This window comes from Alexandromys fortis, unplaced genomic scaffold (genome assembly GCF_014885135.2).
Source record: "Alexandromys fortis isolate MF-2015 unplaced genomic scaffold, M_Fortis_MF-2015_v1.1 scaffold_1, whole genome shotgun sequence".
NCBI lineage: Eukaryota > Metazoa > Chordata > Mammalia > Rodentia > Cricetidae > Alexandromys > Alexandromys fortis.
The window spans coordinates 37617618-37644622 of NW_026067927.1; the positions used below are offsets into that span (position 1 = coordinate 37617618).

Genomic DNA, 27005 nt, shown 5'->3' on the forward strand with positions numbered 1-27005 from the left:
AGACACAGTGGCGCACGGCTCTAATCCCAGCCCTTGGGGGGCAGAGGTAGGCATATCTCTGTGAGTTCAAGGCCAGCCTGGTCTGAGGAGAGAGTTCCAGGACAGCCAGGTCTACACAGAGAAACCCTGTTGGGAGAGGGGCGATGGTCTTGCTGTTTGCCCAGGCTGGCTTCAAACTGATGACAAGCCACCCTGTCTCAGCCTCGGGAGCTGGCACACACACACTGCGCCCAGTGCCACAGTGAGGGGGGTGAGGCTCCGACAGGTCCTACAGCACCAACGAATGCCAAGGGACGGATCATCCCATGTACAAGAAATACATGAAGATGCAGATTCACAGAGACAAAATCCATCAGAGCTTATCGGGAGCTGGAGGAAAGGGGGACAGTTACAGAGTTTCTCTCTGTAGTCTTGACAATGTTTAAAAAAACAACTATGATGGCTGCACCTCGCTGTGAATATAATTAATGCCACATAATTAAACATTTATAAGCGTTGGATGGTAAGTTTTATATATATTTTGTCATACTTCATGAAAATTGACAGGGCGAACAAGCTGGCTCAGTAGGCAAGGCGCTTGTCACCAAGCCTGACGACAAGAGTTTGACTCACAAACCCCTCAGGTGTGAGGGGAGTGGAAGGAAAGGAAGACTCCTGCACCTTGTCCTCTGACGTCCACACATGCACTGTGTGACACCTGTATACACACACACACAAAAGTAAGTGCAATAATGAAAAATTAAGTTATAATAAAATAAAATTTAACAATATATCAAAGCCCATTGTGTGGTGAAGAAATTATATTCCAACAAAAATTATAATAAAAAATTTAGGATGGACAGATTCAATACAATGCCAATCAAAATCCCAGGAAAATTCTTCAAAGACCTCAAATGGTACTCAACTTCATATGGAAAAGCAAAAAACCCAGGATAACCAAAACAATCCTGTACAAAAAAGAACTCCTGGAGGCATCACAATCTCTGACTTCAAACTCTACTACAGAGCTACAGTACTGAAAACAGCCTGGTATTGGGCATAAGAACAGACAGGAGGACCAATGGAACTGAATAGAAGACCCAGATATCAATCCACACATCTTCAAACATTTGATTTTTGACAAAGAAGCAAAAAATATCAAATGGAAAAAAGAAAGTATATTTAACAAGTGGTGCTGGCATAACTGGATATCAACATGTAGAAGAATGAAAATAGGCCCATATCTATTACCATGCACAAAACTCAAATCCAAATGGATCAAAGACCTCAACATAAAGCCAGCCACACTGAACCTCATAGAAGAGAAAGTGAGAAATACACTTGAATGCATTGGCACAGGGAACCATTTCCTAAATATAACTCCAGCAGCACAGACCCTGAGAGAAACAATTAATAAATGGGACCTCCTAAAACTGAGAAGCTTCTGTAAAGCAAAGGACACGGTCAACAAGACAAAACGACAGCCTATAGAATGGGAAAAGATCTTCACTAACCCCACATCAGACAGAGGTCTGTTCTCCAAAATATACAAAGAACTCGAGAAATTGGACACCAAAAGAACAAATAATCCAATAAAAAAAATGGAGTACAGACCTAAACAGAGAACTCTCAACAGAGGAATCTAAAATGGCTGAAAGACATTTAAGGAAATGTTTAACATCCTTAGTCATCAGAGAAATGCAAATCAAAATGACTCTGAGATTCCATCTTATACCTGTAAGAATGGCCAAGATTAAAAACACCGACGACAACTTATGCTGGAGAGGTTGTGGGGTAAAAGGAACACTTCTGCATTGCTGGTCAGAGTGCAAGCTGGTACAAACTCCTTTGGATGTCAGTGTGGTGATTTCTCAGAAAATTAGGAAACAACCTTCCTCAAGACCCAGCAATACCACTTTTGGGTATATATCCAAAGGATGCTCAGTCGTGCCACAAGGACATATGCTCAACTATGTTCATAGCAGCTTTGTTTGTCATAGCCAGAACATGGAAACAACCTAAATGCCCCTTTACCGAAGAATGGATAAAAAAAAAAAAAGTGGTACATTTACACTATGGAGTACTACACAGTGGAAAAAAATCTTGAATTTTGCAGGAAAATGGATGGAGCTAGAAAACATTATTTTGAGTGAGGTAACCCAAACACAGAAAGACAATTATCACATGTACTCACTCATAGGTGGCTTTTAAAAATAAAGCAAAGAAAGCCAGCCTACAAACCACAATCCCAGAGAACTTAAAACAACAATGCGGACACTAAGAGAGACTTACATAGAACTAATCTACATGGGAAGTAGAAAATAGAAAAAGATAAAATCTCCTGAGTAAATTGGGAGCATGGGGACCTTGGGGGAGGGTTGAACTGGGGAGGGAGAGGCAGGCAGAGGAGCAGAGAAAAATGTAGAGCTCAATAAATATCAATTAAAAAAACTTAAAAACAGATCAAATTGAACTCTAAAGGTTATATTAAGTAAACGGAAAGGGATAATAAAGACACCTCCACCCCCCAAAAAATTTAGGATGGGCAAATACGTTGTAAGTTCCATAACTAGGTTCTGTGTTGGCTTTGAAATGGTCTAAAGGCAGATTACAACCCATGTTAAAATACATCTAATCTGGGGTGCTGGCAATGGAGGAAGATGGGTGCTGCAGGAACAGACACCATTGTCTTTTGTTTCCCGAGTCTCTACAACCACTCTAGAAATAAGTCAGTTAAAAACATCCTAGGGCATTTCTAATTATGCTGCAGCCTTGAGCTCTGTTTGCTGTTTCAACAGAACGGAGCCTGGCACACAGAGCTAGGAAGTATTTTTAGGATTGTCCACTTCTTTTCCAGAGCCCTGGAGCTAAGTCTGCTGAAGTCCCCCTTAGTTAAGAAGAAGCAAACTCAGGGAGGGCTAATGCTTTTCTCCAAGCACCTCCCGCAGGAGCAGAGAGCTGGTGGTGAACACAATGCCAGGCTGGCCCGTGCTCCTTCCAGCTATCCACTCCATAGAACCGGGTATGCAGACTGGCTCACTCGCACCTTAAGGGGATGCTAGCACTCCAGCTGAACTCTCCCACCCAGCAGCAGGAACAGCGGACGGCAAAGCACTTTGGAAAATGAGCAGTCCTTTACAAATGGTACTGTGTACAAAGTGACCTTTATAGGCTTACATTTTTGACATCCTTAAAGATCTGAGTTTTTATCATTGTAACTTGTGATGTCAAAACCTTCAAGGCAGTCCTCAGAGTTGATTAACAGGTTTTACTATGTGGCCAAGAGCTTTACAGGAAAGAGGACATCACTGAAACACAGGCAAGGCCAGAGACTACACAGGGCAGCCGAATGAGCCTGGGCTTCAGCCCGAGCCTTTGCCATCTCATACAATGTTAAGCAGGAAGTATGGACAGTATTACTTTGATTTTTTGCTGGTCTCTCTTAATCTCTGCATCCAGGTGCTTCTTTTTCTCGCTCTCCTCACGAAGCCTTCTCTGCAGCTGCACTTTCTGGTATTTCAGGTGATCCACATTCTGCTCCAGCTCGCTGGCGCGCCTCTCATTCTGGATGGACAGTGAGGCTAGCTTCTTACTATCTTGCTGCTTCTTCTGTAAGACCTGGGATCACATGGAATAATCCAGAATAAGAAAGCATATTTCTCTCATTTCCTCAGTGGTAAGGGTGGCCACTGTCTTGGATTTACATTTATTTTGGACAGGCTCATCAACACATGCTTACTTTTCTACACTCCTTTTAAAAGCGTTTGAGTTAGAATCTCTTACTTCTGACTCTGTATCTGAAGAAAACCCTGTACTTTCATCAGATATCCGAAGAAAGCTGAAACCTGTGTTGACAATCAGAGGAAACCACCTCTTTTGCTTTATGATGAGTCTAATTTAAAATATAGGAGGCATGAAGTATTCTGTTTAGTATAGTCTGCAAACCCCTGCAGTGTATTCAGTAAACTGTATCTCTCTCTCCTCTCTCTCTCTCTCTCTCTCTCATACACACACACACACACACACACACACACACACAGGAGCTCACACCTATACTCTCAGCACTGTAAAGCCTGAAGCAGGATGACCACATATGTGGTAAAAATTAGAACACAAAACTGAGTTTATAAATAAAATTATGCTACCCCAGACTCTATATCTACCTGTCCTGTCCTGTGACACAAATTATTTGTGGCATGTTCATCAGATGTAGGGAGACATGCATGTCTTTTCTATGGCTCCTGGAGATCTAAAACTACACAATATTCCACTCCTATTTTTCTGATTCAACTGTAGCCTGAATCATTCAATCTCTGAAGAAGTTGATTAGCACGGTCATCTGCCCTGAAAGCCCACACGTCTATAGTTATCTGTTAGCAGCACTAAACATGCTCATGTCTTCCACTGTTTATAGCAGTATTAAATGCCAGCATGTTACAAGGTAATCCCAGTCAAACAAACGACACATATAAGACTTGTATCATGGCACTGGGAGAAGCTCCGGGGATAGGGAATGGTGGCTATCTTAGCTTCAGAAGGCAAAAACAAAAAGACGACCACAAGTTCAAATCCAGCCTGTTCTACACAGCAAGTTCCAGAATACCCAAGGCTACAAAGCAAGAGACTATATCACAAACAAACAAACAAAATTATAAATGCCATTAATAAATTATACACATCATAAGTAATTATTATCTTCATTATAGAAAAAGATTGTTAATATAAACAATTTGTTCTGATTTAAATATTCACGGAAACAGTACAACTTACAGCAGTGCTATTCCAAGTCAGTCTATGAACCAGCCTGGTCAGATTGCGGCTTGCACTGCAAAGCATGCTTTTAGGCTGAGGTAATATTATTTCCATGCAAGACATCTTGTTTACATCAGACAGAAAAGAGTTCAGGTTGGGCTTGAACTTGCAATCCTCAGATCTCTGAATGTTGGGAGTATAGCAGTGTGCCACCTTACCAGCTCCTTAAAGACTTTTTCTTATATATAGTTCTTGAAATTAAAATATATAATCACATCACTTCCTCCCTTCCCTTCCCTCCCTCACCTTCTCTGCATGCTCCCTGATCTCTCTCAAACTGATGGTCTCTACTTCTTTAATTGCTGTTTTGTGTGTGTGTGTGTGTGTGTGTGTGTGTGTGTGTATTCCTAAGTATATAAATGCAACTGCTCAGTCTGTATAATGTTACTTGTATGTATATGATGTTAGAGTTGGCCACCTAGTGTTGGACAGCCGATTGGGGGACCTTCCCTAGAAAAGACTATTTCTGCCATTCTTAGTCATGCAAGATTTCTTGATGGAGGAAGTTGTGCACTGACTGACTGTATTTCATTGCAAATCATGAACCAACACTGTGACACAGGCCCCACAAGCATACTGTAATCTTATGCTGGCTCTGTCACTTACTACGATAATAACAAAATGTAACAACACTACCATTTTGAGTGTTTTTCATATACTACTAATTAGTGTGCAGTATAACAAACTTATTTAAAAATCAAGTAAGGCTGTCACTGTATTCCACATTTATTCCACAGAGGCTCAGAAGTACACCTGTATCAGCATTACAGTATGAATGCAGAATATAGCTCTCTTTGAAAATAGAACATTTTCACAACCTTAAAAATTAAGTTTTAAGGGGGCTGGAGAGATGGCTCAGAGGTTAAGAGCATTGCCTGCTCTTCCAAACGTCTTGAGTTCAATTCCCAGCAACCACATGGTGGCTCACAACCATCTGTAATGGGGTCTGGTGCCCTCTTCTGGCCTGCAGGCATACACACAGACAGAATATTGTATACATAATAAATAAATAAATAAAATTAAGTTTTAAAATGGAAACAAACTGTTTTGTTGGAATAAAAACACTAATATTTCAATATTCTAAGATGCACACTACAGTACTGAAAACTAGTATTACATTCTGCAACTTGAGGTGAGTCACTTAACTTTCTTTCTTTGTGAGTAATGGAAAAACCTCTACCGCGAAGGGCGGTGATTAAAGATACTTATTTCTATCGGGCTTGCGCACGGCATGTTGAGGACAGCGAGCAGACGATTACTACAGCCTTGTCTTAACACCAGCCAGCACCGCACCCCTCAGCTGTGGCTGCACTCATCAGAGCACAGGACCTTCTAAAGGGCACATTCTGTTTCAGCCCTCCTTAAACAGATGTGCTTCTCTGAGGTCAGTTGCTCCCTTTTTCTTTCCTTTTCAGTACCGCAGAAAACAGGAAAAGCAAAAGAAGTCCCACCTACTCGGAGTTTTATTAGTTGTTTTTGTTTTTGTTTTTTTGAGTGGAACTGTCATTTTTATTTTCAACAAGATAAATGCCCACTGCCACCCTCTGGTATGTCAGGATTTACCACTGTTGAGATGCAGGGGTGAGCAGACCAAAGGAGCCCTTCCTTCTGAAGTCTCTAGTACTACCTTAAACATCTTAGTAATAGAGCTCTGAATAGGCCAATTATAAGTCAACTCTATCTACAAATGCGGACAATATAAATATGTTTCTACAATATGGAAACAGTAGATTAAAAAAAAAAACTAGGGGGGCTGGAGAGATGGCTCAGAGGTTAAGAGCATTGCCTGCTCTACCAAAGGTCCTGAGTTCAATTCCCAGCAACCACATGGTAGCTCACAACCATCTGTAATGGGGTCTAGTGCCCTCTTCTGGCCAGCAGGCATACACACAGACACAATATTGTATACATAATAAATAAATAAATAAATAAATAAATATTTAAATATTTAAAAAAAAACTAGATATGGTAACATACCCCTTTAATCCAAGCACTCAAGAGGCTGAGGCAGGACAATGGTGTGGAAGCCAGTCTTGGCTACATACTAAAATCCTGCCTCAAAAACACAAAGCAAACAAACTACATAAAAAAAGAACTGGAAGAGGCATTCTAGAATCTTCACAGGTCTTGGAAATGGCTCCCTTACATAAAAACCTTTCTGTACAGAATATTCTTCCTAAATAAGGTGTGTGTGTTCCCTCCCAACTGAACTTAGAGCCTCACACATGCTCACCAAGCAACACCCTCACCCCGGAAAAGCAGCTTTTTTTTTTTTTAACTCTTCCTAAAGTTGCAGCCAAATCCAAAGGTCTTGGGAATGAAGGCTGAGTTGCAGCACTCAAGGCTACTTTTAAAGCAATCGGTTCTGGTCCTAAAGAACATCTACAAAGTGTGACACTGGTACCTCCCCTTTACATGCAGCCCTCAACTGTTAAAATTCTGTTCTTCAGAAAAGAATACAATTTCTGCTACCTTGATGTCTTACTATATATGATTTTATGCCAATATTTAATGTTTACAGCATAAAGAAATAGACTATCCAGACTGCAAATACATAAAGTAATGGGCACACTAGGCAAAAGGAAATGTCATACAGCTCTGGGAACTTAAAACTAAAAACTGGATCCCATTTCTCTCAACACAGGACTCTCCTAAGACGAGACTTGTTTTCTTTTTGTGATGTCGGAGATCAAAATCAGGGTCTCCCATGTACTAAGTAAGGACTCTGTCCCTGAGCTTCATCCTCAGCTCAGTAGGAATCAAGAGTTAAGAAAGGAAGGCTTGGCTAGCCATGGTGGTGCATGCCTTCAATCCTAGCACTGAGAAAAACAGGCAAACAGATCTCTGAGTTTGAGGCCAGCCTGGTCCACAGAGTGAGTCCCAGGACAGCCAAGGCTAACATGAGACTGTTTCAAACCACAAAACCAAGCAAACCCAAGGAAGGATGGCCGTATGAGGTGAGCCACTCACCTGAACTCTCAGCTTGGCAGCGTCCATCTTCTTACGGAACTCTCTCTGCAGTTTTACCTTCAAAGCAGCATCAGAAAGGTCTTTGCTCTCCAGCTCCTGCAGCTGCTTTCGGGTTTCAGTGAGCTCCACTCTCGCTTGCTCAGCTTCGTGTTCCAGTTTTGTTACCTTCAAAGAATACTGTCTGCTCACAGACTTGGCGTTGTTACCTTCACCGAGACACAGGAAGAAGAGTGATTACAAACCACAGCTCCAGCCCTCTACTCTAAAACGACACGCAGTTACACACCCAAGCCCTCTTCAGGACTGTCCCCATCCGGTTCTAGCTGATCTCTTCACCAGTTTATCCTTTGTGTTTTAATGTTATAATGTTTAATGAGATCAATTTTTTATGTATGAACAAACGTGTGTATTTGTAGATGTAGATGTCCATGTGTGCAGTACCCACTGGGGCCAGAAGAGGCTGTCCAGTCGTCTGCAGCTGGAGTGGGGAATGGTTTATGAGCCGCCCCATGTGAGTGCTGGGAAGCAAACCCAGGGCTCTTCAGCCCCAGCAAGTTGTTTCTATCTTCCAAATTTGCAGCTGAGGTTTGCTAGTGTGGAGCTTTATCTAAGAGATGAGAAGACCAGAGACGTGGCTCAGCAGTTAGAGAGACCGGCTGCTCTTCCTGAAGACCTTAGTTTATTTCCCAGCACCCAAGCTCCAGTTTCAGGGAATCCAATGTCCTCTTCTGGCCTCTGTGGGTACCAGGCACACATGTGGTCCACACATGCACACACATTGGAAGAATAAAAGCTCCTAGAAGGGCTTTTCTTCTTAGTTAGGGTACTTTAGCTTTTTACTATCCATGATGTCTTCTTAAGTTAAAAACAATATGAAATACTTTCTGCTATTAAACAACAGTTAGGCCTTTTTTTTTTTCTTCGAGGCAGGGTTTCTCTGTGAAACAGCCATGGCTGTCCTGGAACTTGTCTTGTAGACCAGGCTGGACTCGAACTCACTGTGATCTGCGTACCTCTGCCTCTCAAGTGCTAATATTAAAGGCACACGCCACCACTGCCCAGCGAAATATTTTTCTTAAGAAACTTTATTATGCCAGGTGGGATGGCAAATGCCTTCAATCTCAGCATTTGGGAGGCAGAGGCAGGTGGATCCCTGTAAGTTTGAGGCAAGCCTGGTCTGCAGAGTAAGTTCCAGTACAGCCAGGAACCTGTCTCCAGAAAAATGGAAACTTTATTATGAAATATTTTAACATATTAAAAATAAAGGACTAATAGATGGTATCCCGTTGCTTAGATTTGAGAGATCAGTACTGATAGCAGCTATTTCAGTAAAGCCTATTTTCACTTCAGTTTGCCTCAATATGGATCCCAGATACTATTTTGTTGTTGTTGTTTTGAGACAAGGTCTCACTATGTAGCCCTGGGTGGCCTAGATCTTGCTATATAGTCCTGGTTGGTCTCAAACTCACAAAGACCAACCTGTCTTGAGTGCCAGGATTAAAGGTGTGCGCCACCACACCTGGATTCCAGATATTACATCATTCCATTTATATTCCCTGAAAACTACCTGTGTCAAGTGCAGACAAAACCACAAAGTCTATCCCAGCACAGCACGAGTGCCCGCTGCTTCAGACCCGCACTTCCAGCTTTACTACGTCTTTTTAATTGGTTTACTTTAATCAGGATCTACATAAGGTTCACAATACAGCTGACTGTTATATCTATTAGGAAACCTTTAATCTACGGCAAGCAAGATGGCTCAGTAGGTAAAGACGCTTGCTGCCAGGCCTGACAAACTGAGTTCAATCCTGGGAACCCACGACAGAAGAACAGACTCTGTATCGATGCTGTGGCATGTACGTACAGACACACAACAGGTAATTTAATTTTTAAAAGTATCCTTTAATACAGAGCTATTTTTCATTTCATTACAGTAATTAAATATTTTAAATTTTTATTTACATATAATTATGTATTTTGCATGTGTGTGTGTCCAGCGCTGCAAGTGGAGGGGCCTGAGGCTAACCTTCAGGAGTCGGCTCTTCTTTCTACAGTGTGGGTTCCGGGAATAAACTCAATCCCTGCAATTGATCACTTTCTGAGCCTGAACTGTGTTTTGGCTCTTTCCAGCTCCGTGAATTCCTCTGTTGTTCTCAGTAAATCCCAGGTGTTGTGCTGGGTATGGTGACGCACGCCTTTCCTGCCAGCTCCCAGAACTCAGAAGGCAGAGGCAGAGGCAGGGGGGTCTCTGTGAGTTTGAGGACACCCTTGTCTACAAAGCAAGCTCCAGGACAGCCAAGGCTTTAAATAGAGAAACCCTGCCTGGAAGGGGAAAAAATCCCAGCTGCTGCTTAAATTAGCAGAAACAATGCAACATACTCCACAGCTTGTATCTGTTGAATAAACTGGAGTTCTTAACCCAAATGAGCAGTGAAACAGCTTCTCTCTCACTCTAAAATCCTATGAGCACATAGCAATAATACATACAACTAGCAGGCCGGCAGAAACCACACATGACTACTGCAGACTTGAGCAAACCTTAGATAGCTGTCAATTCATTATTTAAAAAGTGTTTTATAAACCACTAATCAAAAAAGTCATAGGGCTAATTTTTTCATAAAAAGATGCTGAGCTGCTATGGATTTATGACACACTGACCAAGTACACACCTTTACCCCCCCCACACACACACATTGCTGTAGTGGTGTGAGATACACACCTCTACCCCCTGCACCGCTGTGGAGGTGTGACGTACACACCTCTACCCCCTGCACCGCTGTGGTGGTATGAGATACACACCTCTACCCCCTGCACCGCTGTGGAGGTGTGAGGCATCCACTGGGGAGGTTTGAATGGATGCAGCCATAGACTCATGTATTTGAATGTTTGGTTTGCAGTTGGTGAAACTGTTTGGGAAGGACTTATTGAAGGAGGTGTGTCACTGGGGGTAGGCTTTGAGGTTTCCTAAGCCTCATTATTCTCAGTTTGCAGAGAGCTTGTAAACTGGGATGAGAACTCTCAGCTGCTACTACTTCAGCACCATGTATGCCAACTGCTACTACGCTCCCCACCACAATAGTCATGAACTCACCGTCTGAAACTATAAGCCCCCACTAAACACTTTCTTCTGAGCTGCCTTAGTCATGGTGTCTCTTCACAGCAACAGACAATCACTAAAATAACTAGGACGGCAGAGACAGGCAGATCTCTATGGGTCTACATAACGAGACCTTGTTCAAAATGAAGAGATACACACTGATTTCATAAGACACTAAGGCATAAAAAGCATACTGGAATACATGAGATACAGTATCCATGTCCCTGTCTTTACTAATGACTGGCATGGGTGTTGCTTGGGAGAAGTCTTCACTGAGAATACTAAAGTTAGGGAAACCCCACACCATCTTTGTCTATGAGGGAAAAGATCACCTATATAAAAGCTTGGAAGCCTTCTCTGTTAAAGCACTCACAGACATACACAGCTACAAAAGCATATGTGCTCAGTGAGCTCCAGGGTGAGACCCCACTCCTAAAGCTCATTTATTCCAGGAGGTAATAACTGTCTCTACTTGCAGAAGCACTATCCTGAAACCCAAACCTAGATCAGCTCCCGACACTCCTAACGGGGTATCTGAGGGAACACAGCCAAACTTAATGAAATGTCTGTACTCGCCGGAGTGAGGGTGACATGGTGCATGAATGTCACTAAGAATGAGGGACGAAGCAGACTTTGGAAAGCAGAAGGAAGGACCCATAGCTAGACAACAGCTTGTAATGAAGAACATGGAAACGGGGAAGCCATGTTCTTGCTGGAACAGATTTGAGACTCAGCATAATTTATGTGGTTGATAAAAGTGTTGGCTTTGCCAGGAGGACGTCAATCGCCAGCACCCAGGTAATGAGAGTAGGTGCAGAGGCACATGCTTGTGCTAGCCTAGCCTACTTGGTGTATTTTAGCCAGAAAGAGACTCTCAAAAACTAGGCGGACAGTGCCAGAAGAACACCCACGGCTGTCCTCTGGGCACTGAAGAACACCCACGGCTGTCCTCTGGGCACTGAAGAACACCCACGGCTGTCCTCTGGCCACTGAAGAACACCCACGGCTGTCCTCTGGCCACTGAAGAACACCCACGGTGTCCTCTGGCCACTGCAGAACACCCACGGCTGTCCTCTGGCCACTGAAGAACACCCATGGTTGTCCTCTGGGCACTGAAGAACACCCACGGCTGTCCTCTGGCCACTGCAGAACACCCACGGTGTCCTCCGGCCACTGCAGAACACCCATGGTTGTCCTGGCCACTGCAGGCACACACAGCTCTTCACCCCACTCCCACACAAGGAAACATTTTCTTCAGTTCCGTTAAATGAGACCAGAGTCATTTTGCATAGGAATTAGAAATAAATGATGGTGTCTCTTTCACCTTCAATTCTTTACTGAAGTTCAAAGTTGTCAGGTTTGACCATTTAGACTACTGAGAAGAAAAAGACCAAAGAGCCCGAGTTGCCCTTAAGGCAAACCTAACCTGCCTTACGATGTGTGTCCACCCCAACCTAACGAAAGTCAGACACAGGACAAGAGATAAAAGCTTGGCTCATCAAAGAAAATAACTCTTAAGACCAAATCTTTACATTTTGAAAGAAATAAAATTACAAAATATCCAAAGTACAATATTTAATGTTAATTATAAACTATAAGGCTGGGGATATAGCCCACTGGTAGAGTACTTGTGTGGTGTGCTCAAAGTCCTAGTTTCAATCTCCAATACAGAAAAAAAATTAAAAGTGAACTATTTAAGTCAATGGTGACTAATAGTTAAAAATCATTATTGAAAAAAAAAATAACTGGGCAGTGATGGTACATGCCTTTATACCCAACACTCCGGAGGCAGAAGCAAGCAGATTTCTGTGAGCTCAAGGCCAATCTGGTCTACAGAGTGAGTTCCAGGACAGTCTCCAAACAACACAAAGAAACCCTGTCTTGAAAAACCAAAAAGAAAGGAAGGAAGAAAGGGAAGGAGGGAGGGAGGGAGGAAAGAAGGAAGGAAGGAAATTATTGTTAGGGCACAACTTACTGAACAGCACATGCAAACACCTAAGCTGATTTTGCTTTGGTTTTGTTATTACTGTTGTTGTAGTTCAGAGTGATGTCACTCTGTAGCCCAGACTGGCCTGGAATTCACTAGCTGGTCTACATTGTCCTTGAACTCACAGAAATCATCCTCCACATCCTCTAAAGTGCTAGGATTATAGAGGTGAGGTCCAGCTAGGTCCTGGGTTTAATCCTATGCTCTACAGGAAGAAAAGAAAGGTGAGATAAATATATTCCTTTTAGATCCACATACTAAATGTCATAATTCATCTACACAGAGCTACCACTATTGAGAGCAATTCCAAGGCAAGTCCTGGCCCCACAGACTTGTGCACATGCAGGCGAGACACACCCAAGTACAGAGGGCGGTTGTGAGCTTCATGCCACCACATCAAGGCAATCTCAAGTACTTTTCTTTCTCACACAAGCACAAGACACCATTACCTGTTTTTATTAACTCTTTGATCAGATCTTCTTTCATTCTGATGTTAATTGTAAGTTCTCTCATTTTTTGTTTCGCTTTATTAAGGATGAGTTCTGAAGTCCTTAATTTTTGCATATTTAACTCTTGACTGTCCTGTAGACATTCCATCTTCAAATCTTTAAAATCTAAGACACAAAAAAAATCCCTGTGTTTAAAATATTTTAACTGAAGTAGAATTTTAAAACAAAAACAGAACAAAAGCAATTTAGAGTGTCTTAGTTACTTTTCTATTAAACATCATGACCAAGACAAATTATATAAGATAGCATTTATTTGGCTTACAATTTCAGGGGTTAGAGTTCATGATGGCAGAGCAAAGACATGATGGCAGGAACAGCCGAGAGCTCACATTCTGACCCACAATGATAAAGCAGAGAGAGCACACTGAGAATGATGTGAGTCTTTTGAAACCTCAAAACCTGTCCCCAGTAACACATCTCCTCCATCAGGGTCATAACTCCTAATCCTTCCCAGAGAGTTCCACAAACTGGAGACAAAGTGGTCAAATAAGCTTGGGGGGCTATTTTCATATTCTCTATAATCTCAAAGACGTGGCAGAAGGGCAAACAAGAAGAGAATGAAGGCGGGGCGGTGGTGGCGCACGCCTTTAATCCCAGCACTCAGGAGGCAGAGGCAGGCGGATCTCTGTGAGTTCGAGATCAGCCTGGTCTACAAGAGCTAGTTCCAGGACAGGTTCCAAAACCNAAAAAAAAAAAAAAAAAAAAAAAAAAGAAGAGAATGAAGATGAAGACAGGAACAATGTACAGCAATTGAGATCTAAGCTTCTGTCTTACAGGAAGTTTTTAATTTAAAATATATACCCTTATACACACATACACACACACACACATATATATATATATATACATATATGCATATATTTTTTATCATGTTCCATAAGGTTGAAAGAATAGTTTTTATTCCCTTTAACTAAAGTCACTTGAGTCAGAGATGAGATCTCCAAGTGAAGAGTTTTCCTATGAACCTCTATTTTGAATGTAGTCTTTAGCTTACTCTGTTGTGGAATAATCTTTTTGTACACTGTGAAGATTTGTCACTTGGATTGGTTTAATAAAAAGCTGAACAGCTGATAACTTTTGGTCATTCAATGAGTTACAGATGTTCAACATCATCTAAGGGGGTTGGTATAAGTTGTTATTGGTCATAGTCAGGAAAAACAGACAAAGGAGTTAGATTCAAGATCTCTTTCTGAAGGAACAAAAGGGGATATAGTATAAAATGATGAGATTGAAGGGTAGACTGTTGAGTCTACTTTTCAACAGCCACTAGTCTCAATTATTTTACACTAGTATGGACTTTTGTATATTGATACAAATTTAAGGTTAATTTGTTATACTGCATATATGTTTCTACTCTTGTTTAAGGTATTTTACCTATGCAGGTAATTTTAAAAGGTTATGTAAAGTTTTAGTCTTTAAAAGCTACTTAGGGTAATAAATACAGGTTAATAGTCTTCTATAACTATCAAACTTATAGCCATGTTAGGTATGTCTTCAAGGTCATACAGATATATATTTTAGATAGGTGACCTTCAAATACTTCAAAGAGCTACAGAATATGACAATGAGACCTGTCTGTTCCTGGTGGCATCAATCTACTTCAAAAAAGGGTGATGGGCATCGAAGAACCTCCATATGGAGTTTGCTTTTTTATGGTAAAAGCTAGACATTTAGGCAAAAAAAAAGTGCTCTTGCCTCAACTGCTGACAGTATACTCTCCAAACTGGACCAGTAGAACACAAAGAAAAGTGACTGTCAAACTTTGCCAAGACAAAGTAGGACACTCCTTTAAAAATTTCTGCTCCAGCCGGGCGATGGTGGCGCACGCCTTTAATCCCAGCACTAGGGAGGCAGAGGCAGGAGGATCTCTGTGAGTTCGAGACCAGCCTGGTCTACAGAGCTAGTTCCAGGACAGGCTCCAAAGCCACAGAGAACCAAAAAAAAAAAAAAAAAAATTTCTGCTCCACAGAGAAGTTTGTCAGATATTCTAGGTCTGTAGGCCAAAGATGCTTACTACAACATTACAGAGGAACCTTGGGTGTCTATCCAGGCAGCCATCTGTTTCTGCCATTTGTTTAAGTTTTGGAAGTCGCTTGCTGCTGTACTTCCTGTTTACTCAAGTAATATTTTATCCTTGGGTTTGTTTGTTTGTTTATTTTGAGACAGAGTTTCTCTATGTATCTCAGGTTGTCCTAGAATTCACTCTGTAGACCAGGCTAGCCTCAACTGCGTAGAGATTCACCCGCCTCTGCCTCCTTGAATGCTGGAATTAAAGATGTGTGCCACCACCACCTGGCCTCTTTCTTTTTTTTTTTTTTTTTGTATTCTTTTTTTGTTTTTGTTTTTGTTTTTCGAGACAGGGTTTCTCTGTGGCTTTGGAGCCTGTCCTGGAACTAGCTCTGTAGACCAGGCTGGTCTCGAACTCACAGAGATCCACCTGCCTCTGCCTCCCAGTGCTGGGATTAAAGGCGTGCGCCACCACCGCCCAGCTTGTATTCTTTTTTAAAAATTTTTTAATTTATTTTTTTGTTGAAAAAATTTCCATTTCTTGGGTTTCTGTAAAGAGTTGAAAACTTGGTACTTATAGTTGCAGTTTTCCTTAGTTATGATAAAATGTTAATTATGTACAGAGCTGCTTTAGACTCATCAAGATACAATAAATAATGGAGTATTTTCTCCAAATATTCCAAATACAATGGACCTTATAAATGTAATTCTTACCTTATAATTGTTCTTATTGTTTACAGTTTTATTATGTTAGAGGTAAAACCTTTCTTTTTTTATCTAGACAATAGGGGAAAATGGTGCTGAATTTTTATATACTGTGAAGATTTGTCACTCAGATTGGTTTAATAAAAAGCTGACTGCTCAAGAGCTAGGCAGGACTTTCAGGGCACAGAGGACCCTGGAAGAAGAAGGGAAGAGACGCAGAGAGTCTCCAGCCAGAGACGGAGGAAGCAGGAAAGCAGCATGAGCAGGACAGGGTAAAGGTGAGAAAGCCACGAGGCAGAAAGTAAATGAATAGAAATGGGTTCATTTAAGTTATAAGAGCTAGTTACAAACAAGCCTAAACTCCTGGCTCAGCTTTCATAATCAATAATAAGCCTCCATGTCATGACTTGGGAGCTGGCAGAAGGGACAGAAAATTACACCTACACTGCTCTTCAAGAGTGTACTCCAGTACAATAAGTCAGTGTCCTGAGCAGAACACAAAGCTGTTTTTGTTCAGGTCACTTCATATTCATAAACAGCCTTTCAAGAAAGGAACTAGGCATACACTCATGTACATTCTACCCAAGTTTCTTTTGTGGCTGCAGACTGAAAGTAATAAATGACTCAAGGATGGGTACTTGACTAGCCTATATCTTATCTTTATTATTTCTTAGTTTTATTCATATCTAATCTTGGTAGGAATTATAAGCATAGGCTCTTTAAAAGATGTCATTTCATAATTTGACATTTTTCATGTTAAATTCTCTATAATCTTACTTTTGTGTATTAACCCACTTAATAGTTCATAAAGAGGTAAGTTAAAATATCTTAGCTTAGCTGGAGAATGGCTCAGAAGTCAAGAGCACATGCTGCTCCTGCAGAGGACCTGGGTTCGGTTCCCGGCATCCGCACTGGGTAGCTCACACTGTAACTTCAGCTGCAGAGGATCCGACACTCTGACCTCTACAGGCATTTGTGCTTATGTGTGCATGCCCGCACACAGACACACGTGGCTTTAAATCCTAGAACTTTTGCTACATAATTTCTCATTTTTAAAAATTTAATTAAAATATAATTACATATTCCCCCCTTCCCCTTCCTTCCTTTAACCCCTTCAATGCCTGTGTCACTGCCTCTCAAATTCAGTTTCTTTTTCTTTGATTATTACTGTTTTTATATATACACACACAGGGCATAATTGATTTTAAAATGTATAAAATTCCATCACTTTTTTCTAAAGCATTGCTGCAGCACTAATTAGGCTTCACGGTGGATCACTAGCAGGATGCCAAGTGGACAGACTCCTAGCAGACTGCCTACAGTGACTTCAGAGTAGTCAGCAGTACAACACAGATCAGAGCAAGTCCAGACTTAAACTTCTGTTCTGAAGAGTTTATGTGTCTCCAGCCAGAACTGGTGGGTAGAAACCTTTTTTGTTTTTGAGACAGGGCTCATTAAGTAATCCAGGGTTACTTCAAACTCTGAATCTTCCTGCCTCAGGGGACTAAGTGCTGAGACTTCAGGTGCACCAGTACACCCATGTTTTAAAAAAAATTAAGGAAAGCCAGGTGTGGTGGCACACACCTTTAATCCCAGTACTCGGAAGCAGAGGCCTCTAAATTCGAGGCCAGCCTGGTCTACAGACTGAGTGCCAGGACAGCCAGAGTTACACAGAGAAAGCCTGTCTCGAAAAACCAAACCTAAGAAATTATTAAGGAATAAATATCTTGAAAAGACAAAGGACGACTGAGAATATGGAATTAACAGGAAGTTCTGCTGCTCGCCGGCCCTGAGAGTACATGGAAATTCTAAAAGGACCGTGTTAAAATCCGCCACCACACCTGTGCAATCTGGGAAGGACACTTACCTCCATTTCCCAGATAGGACTTCTGTGTTTCATCCCGATTCTCACTTAACTCAACAAGAGAGCAAGCAGAGCCTGGCTTTTTGACCCATGAATGACTTCTAGATCTAAAAAAGAACATTTTTAAAAGATTAGAATTAAAGGCAACTTCCTTGATAGCATAACCTAGGGTTTCAACTTAGTTCCTCCAAAAGGTAACAGAATGTTTTAGAAAGGTAATTGTATGAAACAAGCAGATTTTACCAATATTCTTTCAAATAAAGAGATCACCTCCATCTTGGATGCAATGTTTGCAGCCATTGTAGCAGAATACAGAAAGTTAAAAAAAAAAATTCGGGCTGGAGAGATGGCTCAGTGGTTAAGAGCATTGCTTGCTCTTCCAAAGGTCCTGGGTTCAATTCCCAGCTACCACATGGTGGCTCACAACCATCTGTAATGAGGTCTGGTGCCCTCTTTTGGCCTTCAGGCATACACACAGACAGAATATTGTATACATAATAGATAAATATTTTAAAAAATCGCTTCATTTTAAAAAAAAAGTCTCTGGATGCCTAAGTCTAGTGGTTCAAAGGTTGAGAGCCCTTGTTGCTTTTGTGGAGGACCCAGCTTGAATCCCAGCACCCACACGGCTGCTAGCACCCATCTGTAATTCCAGTCCAAGGGAATCTGAAGCCCTCTTCTGGCCTTCTCGGGCACCAGGCAGGTGGTACACAGACATACATGGAGGCAAAACACTAACACACATAACACAATAAAGTAAATACGTTTTTAAAAATAAAACCTGGCCTGTTAAAACACTATTTCTTAGACCGTTGATTTAGCAGAGACTCCCCACTGTTTTATAAATGGAGGAGACAGCACAGTGAGTCAAACACCAACAGCTGCAGCAATGGCTGCTGATGGGGTCTCTACATAGCATACCTCACTCTAGGCTTCTCGGGGCCCTCTGACTCCTCTCCATCACTGTTGTCAGAAAACTGGCAGTGGATGACTTCGTCTTGGTCTTCTAAGTGGCCCACGAGCATCTGGCTTCGTGTCCGGAACCCGGCAAACACTTGATCCAGAGAGCATATAGGAGGATTGGAATAGACCTGGCAAGTGACCCCACCCAACAACAAGAGACGTGATTGTTTAAGCCAACTCTTATCCTAGGACTCACAGTGTTTTAAGGGGATCTAGGTAAGAACTGGTGAGGGGCCAGTCACTGAAAATACACTCCGTGCAAACATCCAAACAAATTCCACAGTACTGTTATGCGTCACAGACTCTGCTTTCTTTCAGACCCTAGACAGCTCTTTCTCTCCTGTTTTCAGTGATGGTTTTATGAAGAATAGTATTCAAAAACAAAGCTGGAGCAGCATGATGGTACCCCACTGTCTGGCACAGTTCATGCTCCCCAGCAAAAGTGTTCATAACTCAAGTGTCCCAGAGTTCAGAGCTCCTGTGGACGTGTGGGGACTGCTCAGGGAAACACAGCTCCTTGCACCCCAATTCCAGCCCAGGGCAAACCTCATATCCATGAACTCCCCCTGCTGTGATAGCATTCCAACCCTGGAAACCAGAGCATGTTTGTGATCCTTGATATATGCAGAGGAGAGAAACCACTGCAGTGCTGCTCCAAATGACACAGTTAATGGACATCACACAACAAACAAACCCTATGGGCCAGCTAGGAACATTCAACATTATAATATATTTCTACTGTAAACATATTTTAAGTGCTCAAAAATGATCCTGAAAACAATGGTGGAGTAGAAACTGCTTTTATACTTTGTTCTAGATTCTGTTTCCAAATGCTTCCTTGTACATTACCTCTCAATAACTAAACAGCAGGGTGACTTCTCAAAAAGAAAGTAAACAATGAAGTCCTAAGGAGACATTCAGTGTGTTAGTGTGAATCACTGCACAGCTATTATAACTGTAATGCACACAGGACGTGTGTACACCAGGTAGCGAGGCGCTCCTGGCAGATGAAGATGCTGGGAAAGAGAGGGTCACTTTCCTGAGGAATGTGGCCACCGATAGGCTCCACATACCCAGTGGATGACTCCATGTCCATGCACATATGGGCGGCACTAACTGGACTCAGCGGATTAAATAAGCAAATAATTATAAAAGGAGGACATGCAGTTGGGAAGGAGATGTGCTGGGGGTCCTGTGGGGACTTGGGAAGGAGACGTGACAGGGGTCTTGTGGGGAGCTGAAGAGGGAGAGAAGGGTGGATATTATTATATTCATGTATGATAATTTCAAATAATAAATGAAAATTTAAAAATTCAATTAGCTAACAGTAGAGCCCTCATGTGCCTCCTTCCCAAAGTGTGTACTTGACGCCAGGCCTCTTGCATCTGACTTTTGTGTTCCTGTGGTTGGTCCCCTGGGGGGCTGTCAACAATGAGGTGGGCAGAGAGTAAAGTTTTCTAAGTGGCCTCTCACTTTCGAGGACTGAGGCACAAGAGAGAAGGCACCTGGCCCTTCCCTACAGTTCTGTTTCAGACCACAGAGGCAATAATGCTTTCCTATCTATCGCACGCTACCAAGGCCACGATATTCTGCTTACAACGGGCCTGGAAACAGGAAGCCAAGCAATCAACGACGATTTAGCCCTGGAATCTGAAACCTAAAGAAAGCTTTCCTCTCTCCAGCTGCTTTTCTTAGCTATGTGGCCACAGCGGTGCAGAAACCTGACATCCTTTTATAACAGTCAATGGAAATTAGCCACAAACCCAACCATAAAGAAAATCTCAGCAGCTTCCCAAAGCAAAATGGAAATTAGTAATTGCAATGCCTTCAAATACAAAACCCGAGCCTGAACCTGCAAAGCTACAGGGAAGGATCTTCTTTGTCTTACTGACCCTGAAGCACCCAAGCCTGGGACTAACAGAGACCCTGTGGACATAGAGTGAGGATACAGTGGGGCAGTGCTGTGCTGGGCCCTGTCACCCAAGCCTGGGACAGAGCAGATCCATGGGTGTACGGTGAGGACACAGTGCAGCAGTGCCATCGGGGCCACACTCTAATAAGCTCTGTACCCTCCACTGAGGTCCCCATACTTACTCTAAGGAGCATGAGATCCCAAGGGCTTAGTTACACCTACACCTGCCTGACAAAGTCCATCCCCTATGTACATCCTACAGCTTCACCCATTTCTCATCCTACTGACTGACTTACTACACAGATCTCAAACAAATTATTCCCACCCATAAAATTAGTAGTAAAAACAAAAACTCAATCAAATAATTACGTCTTCTTCACAGTAAATTCTTGGATGCTTTATTCACGATAAAGCCACACTGGGGCTGGAGAGACTGCTCAGTGGTTAAGGGCACTGGGCTGCTCTTGCGGAGGACCCGGATTTGGCTCCCAGCACCCACACAGCAGCTCACAACCAGCTCAACAACTCTGATCCCAGGGGATCTGATGCCCTCTTGCAGCCCACGCAGCACCAGGCAAGCATAGCAGGCAGAACCCATACACATAAAATAAAAAATTTAAAAAGACAATTCAATGTAGACATATATTTGCTACCCACATCTTTACAAACAAACATTAAAACTAAGTTTCACGTGACATTTATGCCATCCAGACTGTCAACTTGGTAACGTTGAATGACACAAAAGTTAAAAACAAAGACAAATTAGATAAAACAAGCAAGCAAACAAATGAACAAGCAAAACCACCGAAAGTACCCTCATTTCACCCTGAGAGGTTACAGGGCAGTATCGTGACACTATCAAACTTAGCAATGTCTGAAAACACGTCTGTAAATGCGTAGCAGGTACGGCTGCCGCCATCACTCGCACCCTAACTTACACAGGTGTGCTCTTGTTTACTGATCTTTAGTCTTAGCAGTGCTTAAGAGGAAAAGTACATAGAGAAGCGTCCATGAAACCAAAAGGCAGAGAAATCCTCCTGAAACTTTACAAACACTCAGATAGTCTAAATAACCTGAAGATCTCAGCAGAACTGACGCTGACACGTGACTCACCTGCTTGGAGTCCTGCCGTGAAGGGCTGTAAACACGGTGTCCCCAGTAATTACCAAAGGGGACGGTGTGAGGTCTCTTGTCAGAGATCCTGGCATCAGGTCCATCGCCACAATTTTCCTTAACTGAAGACGTCATTGACAAGTTAAACTTTGCTAGTTCTTCACCCAGCTGATCCAGAAGAAGTTGCTGTTCTATTATCTTTTCTTTCTTTGGAGAAGAGATCATTGAGAAGCAGAGAACTTCAGTATATGTGTAATCATGAATAAGAGCTAAGTTACACTGGCCCAAGCCACAACTGCCTAACTGGCACCTCACCACATCCCTCTGGGGCCCATCAGTAACTAGTACTGTCCTAAGAGCCAAGGATCTTTTCTTCTTCAGTGCTGGCTCAAACCCAGGGCCTTGTACACACCAGGCAAGGACCCTAACATTGAGCTGTATCCCCACCCACAGAAATTACTGAATACTACGCAGAAATAGGCGAAAACAAAAATACTACAGAATAATAATGTTCCATTAACTATGAATGGATAATTTGACCCTGTGATTCTAAGCGTTCTACTTAATTGGGTATTTTTTATAAAAGTCTGAACTTTCTGGCTGAAATACAAGATGTACCAGACAAAGCCAAGAAGCAAAAGGTTTTTTTTGTTGTTGTTGTTGTTGTTGTTTAAGCACAGGACATTACAGCAAAGGAGACAGAAAATGGTGGATTGAGCAAAGTGAAACTTTATCTGAAAAAGGAAGTCCAACACCTAGAGACAGGAGACAGTGACCCGACAGTCCTGGGCGAGAGAGGATTTGGAACTCCAAGGCAGAATGGACAGGATGTGTGTCTGGTCTGAGGACAGTCTGGGTTTGGAGCATGGTCAGTGCAGAAAGTTCTAACTTCAATACTTGTCTCCCAAGCACAGAAAGTGCACCGTGGTGCCACCTGCCTTTAGACCCAGAGCTCGGCAGGTAGAGGCAGCTGACTATCTGTGAATCTGAGGACAGCCTGATCTACAGAGACATTTCAGGTCAGCCATGGCTGCATGAGACCCTATCCTAAAAGCAAAAACAACAACAAAAAACGTAAACAACAACTTATCAGACAAGGCTGGAGAGGCGGCTCAGTGACAGAACTTTCCCAGAACCTACAAAGCCTGGATTCACTCCTAGTGCCATAGCTCACACCTATAACCCCAACACATGGGAGGTGGAAGCACAAGTTCAGAGTCATCCTGGACTATGTAATGAGTGTGAGACCCAGTCTCCAACAACCGAAGCAACGGCCTGCTAGGTGTGGTGGAGCCTGTGGTCTGAAAAAAAGGAAGCACCAGGATCACAAGTTCAAAGCCAGCCTCACACTGTGTGATCTGGTCTCAAAAAGCAAAACAGACACACACACACAAAAAAATGTCATTCATCTTAACTTCACATATACTATGAAGTTTAAATAGGGAGAAAATGACTAAGATTTTATTATGTTGATATAGAATAATAAGATACAATCGTATTTTAAAATTACCTTGTAGGATCATTGAACTTCTCAATATTAAGGCTGGGAGTGGTGGCTCATACTTTTGATTCCAACACTTAAGAAGCAAAGGCAGGAAGATCCCTGTGAGTTAGAGGCCAGCCTGTCTACACAGCAAGTTTCAGGTTAGCCATAGCTACAGAGTGAGATTCTGTCTCAAAAACAATGGAAGGACCAGAGACGGCTGGATTTGGTGGTATAGGAGGTGAGACAGGAGGACAGGTTCTAAGTGCTCAAGATCAACATTCGGTGATAGAAAAAAGTCACAGCTCAAAATGAAAAGTAAGGGGCTAGAGAGATGGCTTAGCGGTTGAGAGCAGTGGCTGTTCTTCAGAGGACCCATGTTCCATCCCCAGTGCCCAAATGGCAGATAACAACTGTCTATATAACTGTATTCTCCTGGGGTCTGATGACCTCTTCTGGTATGCAGACATACATGCAGACAAGAGACCTCTGCACAGAAAATACATAATTTAATGAAATAAAAAGTAAAAAGAAGATTGATGAATATAGCTCAGTAGTAGAATGTTTATCTAGCACCTATGAGGGTTTAGGTTCAGCCAGTTCCCAGTAACACAAACACACACAAGCAAATACACACAGAAGAGGGGAGGGAGAGAGGCATAGAGGAAGCTGGGGATTTGTACATAAATGTACAGAGTGCTGGCCTAGCATTCATGAGGCCCTGGATCACATTGCTGGGTATATATGAATATATGAAAATCAACACAGTGCCACAGACCAATAAATAATCGGGAAGATAAAATTTTTGTAAGCTACATTTTTAAAAAGTACTTAATAAATCTAGCAAGGTGTGGTGGGTCACATCTGTAACGCCAGTACTCAGATGGCAGAGGCAGGTAGACCTCTGAGTTCCAAAGTAGCCTGGTCTACACAGTACATTGTAGAGCAGCCAGGGCTACATAGTAAAGTAGGTCCTGTCTCAAGAACAAAAGCCATCTAAACAAAACAAGAATAAAACTAACAAAATATGTCTAATACTTATACAAAGTCAATTATTGGGAAAAGATTAAGCAAAATATAAATAAATGGAAGAAAAACAGATGAAAAGCTGTTATTCTTGGCAGGCAGAGCAGCCCATGACTTTAATTCACAGAGGCAGGCAGATAACCCCCACATACTTAAATAAAAATGAGTCTTTTATGAAATGAAAATTGTAATTTCCTTGATGACTATTGTCTTAATTAGTGTTTCTACTGCTGTGAAAAGACCATGACCACCGCAATTCTTATAAAGGGAACATCCAATTGGGCAGCTTACAGTTCAGATCCATTATCGTCAGGGCAGGACGCGGCAGACTTCAGGCAGACTTGGTGTTGGAGAGGTAGCAGAGAGTTCTACATCTTCTGCAGGCAACAAGAAGTGGTCCCAGATCCTGGGTGTGGCTTGAGCATATATGAGATCTCAAAGCCCACCCCCCATAGTGACACACTTCCTCCAACAAGACCATGCCAACCCTAGCAAAGCCACACCTCCTAACAGTGCCACGCCCTTTGGGGCATTTTCTTTCAAACTACCACAAACACAGACAAAAACACACAAGAAAATGTTCACAAACAACTCAAGAGCACAGAAAAGGAACGTCCACATGATCACACTGGCTTCATTCTAGCAGTGCAGAGATAGTTCAACACAGGTTAGAGCAATAAAACTAAAAAAAAAAAAAAAACTATAAAAAATGCGTACTATAAACAGCCTCAAGGTCAGAAACCACATGATCATCCCAATAGATCCTTTCATGATAAAAAACTCTAGACAGACTAGGGGTGAGGGGATCATATCTCTGTATAATAAAGGCAGTATGTGACAAACTCACAGCAAACACCATGGTAAATGGAGACAAATTCAAGCACTCCAACTAAAAACTAGAACAAGATGAGCAGGTATACTTTTCCCACTGTTATTCAACATGCTATGTAGCATGAATAATAAAAATCCGGAGATAGATATTGGGGCTCAACCTGAAGATCAGAAAAGCAAAGCAGCCAGCCGAGGCTCTTAACCTCTACCTCAGTCCGAAATGACAATGCTGCCTCCAGGAATCCTCAGATGGAAACTGAGTTGAGGTCTCTTCCCATTTTATATTCCTCTCCAGTGCTAGGATTAAAGGTGTGCAACCACCAGTGCCTGCCCTCTAAGGCCAACTAGTGTGGCTACTGGGATTAAAGGCACGCACCACCACTGCCTAGCCTGTATGGCTGACCAGTGGAGCTGTTTTACTCTCTGATCTTCAGGCAAGCTTTATTTATTAAAATACAAGTGAAATGCCACTACAGTGTTATTTAAAGTCTTAGTTAGAATACTGAGACAAGAAACACAAACGTAAGGAGCCGAGACTCAGGAGGCAGATCTCTGTGAGTGTGAGGCTAGTGTGTCCTACAAATCCAGGTCCAAGCTTGCCAGGGCTACAAAATGAGACCCTGTCTCAAAAGACAACAATAATGGAAAACAAAGAAGTCTAAGTGTCCTCGCAGGCAGGTGATCTCCATGAGTCTAAGGACTCTAGCAGAAAATCTCAGCGCTGACACTCGGCAAAGTGACACAATCAGCAGGAAAAACCACTAGCTCTCCAGTCCACCTATGACAGGTACACTAAGAAACACTCCTGCTCACAACAGCCTGAAACCATAGTAAAATACTGTTGTGGGAATTCACTCAGCCAATAGCCTTTTGGGTATCAGCCCATTAGGGCGTGGTCTGAGGTACTATAAGCGCAGAAAAAGCATGCTCACTCTCCCTTGAGTGGTGGTCAGAGTTCTGTTTACAACTTCCAGGGCCCACAGAGGACTGAGGCTCTCTACTCTTATTGTGCGTTTTTTCCCCAAATAAATAAAACCTTGTTCTCTTTTCTTCAGGGCTCTTGTGGATCTCGCTATTTCCACAAAATACCTCAGAATGAGCCTAGACCAGAGGTGAATGACATCTATAGGGAAAACTTTAAAATCCAAAGAAATAACTGAGGAAGACATTAAAAGATGGCAAAACTTCTCAGGGCAAGGGTTGGAATAGTTAACATTGGGAAAATGTCCATCTTACTTCTTCACAGAACCAGAAAACAGTCCTAAAATTCTTATGGAATCACAAAAGACCTAGAGAGCCAAAGATTCTGAGCAAAAAGAACACATACATGATTAAGTGTCACGCCTGGTTTCAGTTATAAAACAGAGCATAGTTGTTGCGGGAGGTCCTTCCGCCCCTCCAACCAATAGCTGCTGTGATACCAGCCCATTGGGGCGTGGTCTCTCTCCCTTTAAAAAAGCTGCTATTTCCTCTGCTCGCTCTCTTCACTTCCTGCTCCGCCGGAGACTAGACTCCCTTCCTGGTTGTGCAGATGGCTGTTGTCTGGGACGGTGATCTGTAAGTTTCACCTTTAAATAAATAACACCCTATTAATCATAACTCCAAACTGGTGTGGCCTTGTTTGTGACTTACGCCTTCATCTGGCGCCCGAACGTTTGGCTTTTAGGACCTCTCCTTTCCCTGCTCGAGTTCGGCTTGGCACGAGCCCTCCCTTCCTTAGCCGCGGCCTGTGCCTTGCGGCGGGCGG

At 42.5% G+C, this 27005-nt stretch overlaps 1 protein-coding gene across 1 annotated transcript in view; it reads right to left on the minus strand.

The window, feature by feature from the left end:
• Positions 1-27005, minus strand: part of Kif27 (kinesin family member 27) — a 75160-nt gene that overhangs the window by 24251 nt on the left and 23904 nt on the right. The window contains exons 6-11 of the mRNA XM_050144509.1: positions 21919-22125; positions 18852-19021; positions 17934-18037; positions 13295-13459; positions 7762-7967; positions 3400-3597 (exon numbers count right to left, since the gene is read on the minus strand). Of these exons, the coding sequence (XP_050000466.1) occupies positions 3400-3597; positions 7762-7967; positions 13295-13459; positions 17934-18037; positions 18852-19021; positions 21919-22125 (1050 nt within the window). The remainder of the gene's footprint in view (positions 1-3399; positions 3598-7761; positions 7968-13294; positions 13460-17933; positions 18038-18851; positions 19022-21918; positions 22126-27005) is intronic.